The 11,605-nt window shown below is 40.4% G+C and overlaps 1 protein-coding gene across 3 annotated transcripts; it reads left to right on the forward strand.

Annotated features, from left to right (window-relative positions):
- The first annotated feature begins 3,938 nt into the window (after positions 1 to 3,938).
- On the forward strand, positions 3,939 to 10,904 carry LOC115111489 (secreted frizzled-related protein 3-like). Of its 3 annotated transcripts, XM_029637593.2 has the most exons (6): positions 3,939 to 4,934; positions 5,131 to 5,169; positions 5,346 to 5,405; positions 5,693 to 5,758; positions 6,128 to 6,332; positions 8,049 to 10,904. In XM_029637593.2, exons 1-6 carry the CDS (start codon positions 4,475 to 4,477, stop codon positions 8,185 to 8,187), a joined length of 969 nt encoding a protein of 322 aa, XP_029493453.1. In that variant the 5' UTR covers positions 3,939 to 4,474; the 3' UTR covers positions 8,188 to 10,904. The 3 variants fall into 3 exon arrangements, with proteins under 3 accessions (XP_029493453.1, XP_029493464.1, XP_029493472.1); XM_029637604.2 differs by lacking the exon at positions 5,131 to 5,169; XM_029637612.2 differs by lacking the exons at positions 5,131 to 5,169; positions 5,346 to 5,405.
- The last annotated feature ends 701 nt before the right edge of the window (positions 10,905 to 11,605 follow it).

Genomic DNA, 11,605 nt, shown 5'->3' on the forward strand with positions numbered 1-11,605 from the left:
AAGCTGCTTGTGTACATCATAATATGAGTGCGTTCGTAAATTCACTCAGAGGGCAGAATAACTGATGAATTTACAAACACGCAACGCCCGTTGAATATGACCGGTGTCAGTAAATGTCAGCAAAAAATTTTTATTAAATTGTTGCCAGCAGCTCGGTTACAGTCACCAATGCTCTAGATCACATGAAAACAGCCTAATCAGCTCTGCCAGGGTGAGGAAAATGGTCAGAGTAAGGTTTTCAAGCCAATTTTAATCAGTTAGCTTGGGTGCTTGACTGATGTTATGAGGTCAGAACGCACTGATCAACCCTATGCAGAAGATGCATTTCAGGTGAAGGAATTCAGTTGTACAACTGACTAGGTATCCCCCTTTTCCTTACCCTTTCCCTTACTCCACTGTCAAAGAGTCCAATGTGCTCTCTGAATGCTCAGTGAGCGAAACGCTCTGAATTTACTAACGGACAATCTGACAACGCTCTGAATTTACGAACTCCCAGAGCGCTCTCTGACAATCCAGAGTGAATTTACGGACACACCCCATGTCTTCATAATAGCCAGAATGATTGTTTACTTCCTATAAAAATGTATAGGCCGCTTTACTCAAATAAGTTAGGTTATCTAGACCAGGGATGGGCAACTTTGATGAGTGTGGGGGCCACAACAAATCTGAACTCATCAAGAGGGGCCACAGTGGCTCGCGGGTCTGCATACCCACATCCATACCCACACATCCATACCCCCCAACTTGTGAGTAAAACACTTTAGAGAACCCCCTTTATTGAGAGGAAAGAAGAAAAAATAAGTTTTAGAGTTAATTTCCTGCAATTATACCCATTTTGTAATGAGGAATATAGAACATGATGCCGTTTTAAACCAGGTTTGCTGCAATCAACACAATTTGTCATTTTTTATGATATCTGAGTTAGTGACTAACAAAATTAAAGTGGGCCCCAGTCAGTAATTCGACCATCATTACTACAAGTATAGATAGCTGGCTAGACTAATTTACCAATCGAAAAAATATTAGCTGACGTGCTAATTGAGTGAACCTTTGTACACTGAGTGTACAAAACATTAAGGACACCTGCTCTTTCCATGACATAGACCGACCAGGTGAATCCAGGTAAAAGCTATGATCCCTTATTGATGTCACTTGTTAATTCCATTTCAATCAGTGTAGATGAAGGGGAGGAGATTTTTAAGCCTTGAAACAATTGAGACATGGATTGTGTATGTGTGCCATTCAGAGAGTGAATGGGCAAGACAAAATATTTAAGTGCCTTTGAATGTGGCATGGTAGTAGGTGCCAGGTGCACTGGTTTGTGTCAAGAACTGCAAAGCTGCTGGGATTTTCATACTCAACAGTTTCCCATGTGATTCAAGACTGGTCCACCCCCCAAAGGACATCCAGGGAACTTGACACAACTGTGGGAAACTTTGGGATCAACATGCATCCCTGTGGAACGCTTTCCACCTGTTGTGTGGGCAAAGAAGGGAGGGGAGCAACTCAACATTGGGAAGGTGTTCTCAATGTTTTGTGCACTCAGTACAGGTTAAATATATATACACACACATTTTTTTGTAATAAATAAATGAAATATCACATTTACGTAAGTATTTAGACCCTTTACTCTGTACTTTGTTCAAGCACCTTTGGCAGCGATTTCAGCCTCGAGACTTCCTGGGTCTAACGCTACAAGATTGGTACACCTGTATTTTCTTAGATTCTCCAAATTATTTTCTGCAGATCCTCTCAAGCTCTGTCAGGTTGGATGGGGAGTGTCGCTGCACAGCTATTTTCAGGTCTCTCCAGAGATGTTAGATCGGGATCAAGTTCACTCTGGCTGGGTCACTCAAGGACATTCAGAGACTTGTCCCGAAGGCACTCCTGCATTATCTTGGCTGTATGCTTAGGGTCGTTGTCCTGTTGGAAGGTGAACCATCGCCCCAGTCTGAGGTCCTAAGCACTCTGGAGCAGGTTTTCATCAAGGATCTCTCTGTACTTTGCTTCATTCATCTTTCCCTCTATCCAAACTATCCTCCCAGTCCCTGCAGCTGAAAAACATCCCCACAGCATAATGCTGCCACCACCATGCTTCACCGTAGGGATGGTGCCAGGTTTCCTCCAGACGTGACGCTTGGCAGAGAATCTTGTTTCTCATGGTCTGAGAGTCCTTTAGGTGCCTTTTGGCAAACTCCAAGTGGGCTGTCGTGCCTTTTACTGAGGAGTGGCTTTCGTCTGGCCACTCTACCATAAAGGCCTGATAGGTGGAGTGCTGCAGAGATGGTTGTCTTTCTGCAAGATTTTCACATCTCCACAGAGGAACTCTGGAGCCATGTCAGAGTAACCATCGGGTTCTTGGTCACCTCCCTGACCAAGCCCCCCGATTGCTCAGGTTGGCAGGGTGGTCAGCTCTAGGAAGGAGTCTTGGTGGTTCCAAACTTCTTCCATTTAAGAATGATGGAGGCCACTGTGTTCTTGGGGACCTTCAATGCTGCATAAATGTTTTGGTACCCTTCCTAGTGGTTAGAGGATTGGGCCAGTAACCGAAATGTTGCTAGATCGAGTCTCTGAGCTGACAAGGTAAAAATCTGTTGTTCTGCCCCTGAACAAGGCAGTTAACCCACTGTTCCTAGGCCATCATTGTAAATAAGAATGTGTTCTTAACTGACTTGCCTAGTTAAATAAAGGTAACATTTTAAAAATGTAAAATTCCTCAAATCTGTGCCTTGACACAATCCTGTCTCAGAGCTCTGCTGAAAATATCTTCGACCTCTTGGCTTGGTTTTTGCTCTGACATACACTGCCAACTGTGGGACCTTATATAGACAGGTGTTATATAGACAGCCTTTCCAAATCATGTCCATCAATTGAATTTACCACAGGTGGACTCCAATCAAGTTGTAGAAACATCTCAAGGATGATCAATGAAAACAGGATGCACCTGAGCTCAATTTCGAGTCTCATAGCAGGGTCTGGGGTCTGAATATTTATATAAATAAGGTATTTCTGTTTTGTTTGTTTTTAAACCTGTTTATGCTTTGTCATTATGGGGTATTGTGTGTAGATTGATGTGGGAAACATGTATTTAATAAATGGTAGAACAAGGACGAAATGTAACAAAATGTGGAAAAAGTCAAGGGGTCTGAATACTTTCTGAATGCACTGTAAAAATACACACACTACCGGTCAAAACTTTTAGAACACCTACTCATTCAAGGGTTTTTCTTTATTGTACTATTTTCTACATTGTAGAATAATAGTGAAGACATCAAAACTATGAAATAGCACATATGGAATCATGTAGTAACCAAAGAAATGATAAACAAATCAAAATATATTTTATATTGGAGATTCTTCAAATAGCCCCCCTTTGCGTTGATGACAGCTTTACACACTCTTGGCATTCTCTCAACCAGCTTCACCTGCAATGAATTTCCAACAGTCTGGCCTGTGTAAGGCCTATTTGACCAAGAAGGAGAGTGATGGTGCTGCATCAGATGACCTGGCCTCCACAATCATCCGACCTCAACCCAATTGAGATGGTTTGGATGAGTCGGACGGCAGAGGGAAGGAAAAGCATCAAACAAGTGCTCAGCATATGTGGGAACTCCTTCAACTGTTGGGAAAATCATTGCAGGTGATGCTGGTTACTTTTTTGGTTACTACATGATTCCATATGTGTAATTTCATAGTTGTCTTCACTATTATTCTACAATGTAGAACATAGTACAACCCTTGAATGAGTAGCTGTGTCCAAAAATAAAGAAAAACCCTTGAATGAGTAGCTGTGTCCAAAAATAAAGAAAACCCCTTGAATGAGTAGGTGTGTCCAAAAATAAAGAAAAACGCTTGAATGAGTAGGTGTGTCCAAACTTTTGACTGGTACTGTATATATATATATTTGCGTGTGTGGAAATTGATCCGCCAGTTGCCCATCCCAGAACTAGTCTAATGTACATGTTTTTCAAAGAAGGCTATGGGGCAAGTTCTCCAGTCCTGCTTGGTGTTGGCTTGAATCAGGAGTAGGAGGAGGGTCAGACAGGCATGATGATGATAGAGGAAATTTGTAAAGGGTAAAAAAGCTGGTCCCGCAGACTCACTGCAGTGCTAACTAGTCTGGGAAGGAGGAGATAGAGAGAGTGGAGCCACAAGCCCACCCGCAATATGATCACACACGCGCCAATGGAATAAGCAACAAAACAGTTGGAAATCGAAATCAATCTTCACCGTCCACGAGGAATTCGATATCAAATAGGTTATTTTGGTTTTACGCACAAAAGATGACGTTTGAACCTCTTTCCTTTTACGTGACGCAAAGTTTAGACACGTCCGGGTAGACAGACAACTTTAGGCTAGCTATATATTTTAGGATTTCATTACGCGTTTAAGTTTATCCATTCCGACTTCATAACCAGACATTGCATTTAGATTTATTGTTTATCCTAAACCAACTGTCAGCATATAACTGAGGATGATCATGTTTTCCCACGAGTTATTCGTCTCCTTCCTCGCGGTTACCTGTCTGTTTAGTATACCCAGAGCGTCTTCGGCGGCATGTGAGCCCATTCGGATCCCTCTGTGCAAGTCCATGCCCTGGAACATGACGAAAATGCCCAACCACCTCCACCACAGCACCCAGGCCAACGCAGTCCTGGCCATTGAGCAGTTTGAAGGGCTTCTTGGCACCCAGTGTAGTACAGATTTACTGTTCTTTCTGTGCGCCATGTACGCCCCAATATGCACGATTGACTTCCAACACGACCCTATCAAGCCCTGCAAGTCGGTGTGTGAGCGTGCGAAATGCGGCTGTGAACCTGTGATGAAACGGTATAATCACACCTGGCCAGAGAGCTTGGCCTGCGAGGATCTGCCAGTCTACGACCGGGGAGTCTGTATCTCACCTGAGGCCATTGTAAAAGCAGAAGGACCAGGTAGGATATGGGGGATTATGATGATGAAGATTCCATAGCGTAGTTCTGAAATAGGTATTGTGAATAAATACAGGCTAACTCGCATAATAAAGACAAAGATAAAAGGAAAAAAGTATGACGATGAGAATATCTGTAGTCTATAAAATTCTCTACAGCAGCCGCTTATAAGTAAACTTTATTCCTGTCTGTTACTTAGACAACCCTTACTATCAGGACCCCACAAAATGCTCACCTGGTAAGATGCATGTGGCCCTTGAATGTTCTGTGAATTAAACATGACCATTTATTATGTTACCACTATAAAATGACAAAAAAAAATGGAACTACACTGGCCTATGACATTAGAGGCTACTTGTGAAGTTAATACTGTTATTGAGTGAAAATGTTCTCATCATAGTTGGTTTTATTCAGAATCAACTCCTGACTTTCCAAGTGATTCTCACAATGTCAACTGTAAAGGAGCCAACAATGGTAAAATAATAATCACATTTTCTTTGCTTCATCAAACATTTGGATACTTTTACATGGAGCTGTTAGTACATACTGCAAATGTAGCTTAAAAATTATGTTTGGCTATTGAATTTAGTGCAAAATAATCTGAACAGTATTATATTAGAATATGGTGTAGATTTTCACCATGTTTTTCATTACATGAATTTCAAGAATGTAATTTTGCTGTTCAAAAACGTGTAGATTTATAGGGCTATTTCAATCCCAGATGTTCTACAATGTATCACATTATTCATTTATTGTTTCAGATCGTTGCAAGTGCAAGTCAGTTAAACTGGGTCTCAAGACCTACCTAAAGAATAATTACAACTATGGTGAGCTATTACATATTTACAATTTTCTTAATGATTTTCATAGGCAATTATTTTTGCAGTTCATAAGAGTGGGAACATATTATAGAATGAGAGTGATGTAGTTACTTAGAAGCTGATTATAACAATGCATGATTTTATCATTGTCCTAAAACTCTGAAGGATGATTTTCTAGACACAGATTACATTTCTAGTCCTGGACTAAAAAGCATTCTCAATGGAATCTCCTCCAAAAGTAGTCTTGGACTAGGCTTAGTTAGTTTCCAGGAAACCGGCCCCATATATGTTCAGTCAAACAAGTAGGCTTCAAATGTAAAGTATCCTTTAAAATAATCAAACAAACTAAAATCATGTTGAATGTTTTCTTCCCAGTGATTCGTGCAAGGGTGAAGGAGATTAAAAACAGGAATCATGACTTGAGTGCAATCGTGGAGGTCAAAGACATCCTGAAGTCTTCCTTTGTTAACATCCCTCGTGATACCGTCACACTGCACTACAACTCTGGCTGTCCCTGTCCTCCTCTCACCGCCAACGACGAGTACATCATCATGGGTTATGAGAATGAGGAGAGGTCCAGGTATGTCTTGAGCCAGTCATATTACTGGCTCTCTAATAGCAACAATTATTCATGGGATAGTTGACTATTGTAGTTCATACCACATTGTAACTCATGCCACCTATAGTGCCTTCTAGAAAGTATTTACACCCCTTGGCTTTTTAAAAATGTTGTTGTGTTAAAAAGTGGGATTAAAATGTATTTAATTTAGGTTTAATTTATTTGCACCAAAGAAAAGTGATAAACAACAATACAGATGAAAACCAAATAGAAAATGGTGTGCAGGTTGGAAGGACAAGGGCTTTATATGAAAACACCCAAAATATATACAATACATAAGTACACAAATAAAAAAAGACTTGTTAAAACAAAATAACAAAACCTGCTAAACACAAATGTACAAATGAACTGATCAACAATCCCCCCAAAAAATCCAAATAAACGGTACATGTTTTATTTAAATGTGTGTGTGGATGTAAGAGTTGGGCTATATGGAGGAGATTACTGAGTAGTATGGTTCATCAGGCTGACCCCCAATCTTCACTTGAAGTTATTGAGGTTTTGGCAATGTGAAGATAACAATTCCAGAGTATGGTACCTTTGTATCTGATAGAGAATTGACTATGTGAGGTGCGGCAGTGTGGAGGGTGAAGGTTATTGCAGTGTCTTGTGTTTATCTAGATGGATTTCAGAATTAACCATTGAAGGGTTTAGGGAGGTAGAAGTTGCCAGGCACGCTGATTTGAGTGTGTCAAGAACTGCAACACTGATGGAATGTTCACACTCAACAGTGTCCCATATGTATCAAAAATGGTCCACCACCCAAAGGACATCACAGGTATATGGCAACTGCCTCAAGGAACAATAAAAAACACAATATTTACATCTTACAGTTAAATGAGGAAAAGGAATGACACAACTGTGGGAAGCATTGGAGTAAACATGGGCCAGCATCCCTGTGTAATTCTTGACACATTACGACAACACAGACCCAATTAATTGAGGCTGTTCTGAGGGCAAAAGGGGGTGCAACTCAGTATTAGGAATGTGTTCCTAATGTTTTGTACCCACCGTGTATATTTGGTCTTGTTCTTTTAGGTTATTGTCCTGCTGAAAGTTGAATTAGTTTCCCTGTGTCTGTTGGAAAGCAGACTGAACCAGGTTTTCCTAAAGGCTTTTGCCTGTGTTAAGCTCCATTCTGTTTATTTTTATCAACATAAAAAACTCCCTAGTCCTTGCCAATGACAAGCATACCCATAACATGATGCAGCCACCACCCTTCTGGAGAATATGAAGGGAAAATACTCCCTGGTCTTTGTGGTTGAATCTGTGCTTAATTCACTGCTCAACTCGGGGACCTTTACAATTATCTGTATGTGTCGGGTACAGAGATGGGGTAGTCATTTTAAAATCATGTTAAAAATTATTATTGCACACAGTGTCCATGCAACTTATTATGTGACTTGTTAAGCTTATTTCTACTTCTGAATGTATTTAGGCTTGCCATAACAAAAGGGTGGAACACTATTGAATCAAGACATTTCAGCTTTTCATTTCTAATTCATTTGTAAACATTTCTAAAAACAAAATTCCACTGACATTATGGGGTATTGATCATTGTCACAAAATCTCAATTTAATACATTTTAAATTCCGTCTGTAACACAACAAAATGTGAAACAAGTCAAGGGGTGTGTGTACTTTCTGAAGGCACTGTACCTGTCTGTCATACATGTAGGCTTCTGCTCATCGAAGGCTCCATTGCACAGAAGTGGAAGGACCATATGGGGAGGAAGGTGAGGCGTTGGGACCAGGTACTGAGGGACCAGAGCCGGGGGAACTCTGGGAGAAGCAATATGCGGAGGACCCGCCACTGATCAACCAAGGCGCGTGCAGTGATGACAGGGTTGCAAAATTCCTCTAACTTCCCAGGTTTTCTAGAAATCTTGGTTTGAAGATTTTGGGAATCATGAGGAAATAAGCAGGAAATCTGCAGTCGTTAAACCAGGATTTATGGAAAACCTGGGAATTTGGGGAAAGTTACAGAAATTTTGCAGCCCCAAGGGATGACATATGGAGACAAGATAGAAAGAAAAGTGTTTGCAGACAGAAAACTGAGAAATTGCACTATTGCACGTTTATTTTTTAACCATTGTCACAATTTAGATAAGTCATAGCTGAATGTAGATCATTTTTTAGTTGTTGCTTTGTTTTGTATTATTTTTGTTTAATTCTTTGTTTTCATAATCTTTTTTTTGCACAAACAACATTTTCATTTAACCGTGCTAAATGTGTGGGTATACAGTTGGAGAATGATTGGGAGCCTTGCATGGGACTTTGCTGGAGGAGTGACAATGACTGCATCCCAAATGGCACCCTATTACTACCTACAGTACCAGTCAAATGTTGGGACACACCTAATCATTCAAGGGTTTCTTTCTTTTTACTATTTTCTACATTGTAGAATAATATTGAAGACATCAAAACTATGAAATAACACAAATGGAATCATGTAGTAACCCAAAAAGTGTTAAACAAATAAATATATTTAATATTTGAGATTCTTCAAAGTAGCCATCCTTTGCCTTTGACAGCTTTGCACACTCTTGGCATTCTCTCAACCAGCTTCACTTGGAATGCTTGTACAGCAGTCTTGAAGGAATTCCCACATATGCTGACCACTTGTTGGCTGTTTTTCCTTCACTCTGTGGTCCAACTCCTCCCAAACCATCTCAATTGGGTTGAAGTCGGGTGATTGTGGAGGCCAGGTCATCTGATGCAGCACTCCATCACTCTCTTTGGTCAAATAGCCCTTACACAAGCTGTAGGTGTATTTTGGGTCATTGTCCTGTTGAAAAACAAATGATAGTCCCACTAATTGCAAACCAGATGGGATGGCGTATCGCTGCAGAATGCCCTGGTAGCCATGCTGGTTAAGTGTGCCTTTAATTCTAAATAAATCATTGACAGTGTCACCAGCAAAACATCATCATACCTCCTCCATGCTTCACAGTGGGAACCACACATGAGGAGATACTCTGCGTCTCACAAAGATATGACGGGTGGAACCAAAACTCTCAAATTTGGACTCATCAAACCAAAGGACAGATTTCCACTGGACTAATGTCCATTGCTCGTGTTTCTTGGCCCAAGCAAGTCTCTCCTTTTATTATTGGTGTCCTTTAGTAGTGGTTTCTTTGCAGCAATCCGACCATGAAGGCCTGATTTACGCAGTTACTTGAACTCTGTGAAGCATTTATTTGGGCTGCAATTTCTGAGACTGGTAACTCTAATGAACTTATCCTCTGCAGCAGAGGTAACTCTGGGTCTTCCTTTCCTTTGGTGGCCCTCATGAGAGCCAGTTTCCTCATCGCGATTGATGGTTTTTCAGACTGCAGTTGAAGAAACTTTAAAAGTTATTTACATTTTCCGTATTGACTGACCTTCATGTCTTAAAGTAACAATGGACTGTTGTTTCTCTTTGTTTATTTGAGCTGTTCTTGCCACAATATGGACTGGGTCTTTTACCAAATAGGGCTATCTTCTGTATACCACCCCTACCTTGTCACAACACAACTGATTGTCTAAAATGTATTAAGAAGGACATAAATTAAAATTTAAGAAGGCACATCTGTTAATTTAAATGCATTCCAGGTGACTACCTCATGGTTGAGAGAATGCCAAGAGTGTGCAAAACTATCATCAAGGCAAAGGGTGGCTACTTTGAAGAATCTAAAATGTATTTTGATTTAACACTTTTTGGCTTACTACATGATTCCATATATGTTATTTTGTAGTGTTGATGTAATCGCTATTATTCTACAATGTAGCAAATAATAAAAATAAAGAAAAACTCTGGAATGAGTAGGTGTGTCCAAACATTTGACTGGTACTGTATATAGTGCACTACTTTTGACCAGAGCCCGGTGAATGGGTTGCAATTTGGGAAGCACAATTATCAGAAGCACTCTAAAGTCAAAATATCTATATTTATCTAGCAGCTAGACTGCACATTGGATGAAGTGGATGTCTGTCTTTAAGATACCAAACTGCATTAATATGATGGGGTGCTCTGTTAAGCTTTATTTCTTTCAAAGGAAACACAAACGAGTTTGTAATCTGGCTACAGCTGCAATGAATGTTCACCTACAAAATGATTAAACACATTTCAAAGGAGAAAAATGAACAAGAGAGGAGAGAGGGTATATTTTTGGAGTATGCAAAGAAACGGCAGAATAATCCTAGAGGACAGAGTATATCATGTAATTGATGACAACATTGAGATATTGAAATAATGATTGGTTTACATGTAATCTCTCTCTCACAAAAAGTTTGAATTGCTTGCTTATGTTTCACATGCTTTGTAGCTCAGATGTAGCAAGATGATTTACAAAGCGTCTTTCTAACAGACGTTTTTGGTGCTTTGGGTTTTTCTAAACTGAACTGTTGATCTATACATCACTGGTTTGACGTCATACACAACATACAAACATATATCAATCTATGAAACGCTAACGACCTTTCAATTGTGATTGTAAATCTGGTTTCAGTGTTTTATTAAACATTGTCTGGCTGGTGTCATGACCAAAACATACTCCATGTCTGTCTGGGGTACAAGAAGAGACCATTTATCATGAAATCAGCATTACATGCTACACTTGCACATAAAGAATCAGAAAATAATTTGTATTAAAAAAACTATTGTCCTCAGCAAACACCTAGTGTACAGTATTACCCTGCCCTGTAAAGCCGAGTCTACTTGAAGAACTCAACCTGTCCACAATTGAAACTGTAAATTGACAGGACTAAACTGTAACATGGGTAGACTTTACTCGGCTAGCCTACACACCTCCACATATTGAGAGAAGCTGGGTGAGGGGTCTAAGACTCTAAATTGACAGGAGTAAAAAGAGGAATGAAGAGTCAAGTGGCTACCATGTTTAGGAAACTAAGGAGTCAGAATCTGGACTGATAGTTAAATAGTTAACCAAACATCTATCTGGACTAATTATTCAGCTGAGTTATGGCTTGGGGTTAGAAGCCGTTTCAGGTCTTGTTGGTTCAAGAGTTGGTGCATTGGTACCGCTTGCCGTGCGGTAGCAGACAGAACAATCAATGACTTGGGTGGCTGGAGTCTTTGACCATTTTTAGGGCCTTCCTCTGACACCGCCTCGTATATAGGTCCTGGATGGCAGGGAGCTCGGCCCCAGTAATGTATTGGGCCGGCTGCACTACCCTAGTGCGTTGTGGCTGAATGCCAAGAAGTTGCTATACCAAGCGATGATGTAGCCAAGC

Source organism: Oncorhynchus nerka, linkage group LG3 (assembly GCF_034236695.1).
Source record: "Oncorhynchus nerka isolate Pitt River linkage group LG3, Oner_Uvic_2.0, whole genome shotgun sequence".
NCBI classification, from domain to species: Eukaryota; Metazoa; Chordata; class Actinopteri; order Salmoniformes; family Salmonidae; genus Oncorhynchus; species Oncorhynchus nerka.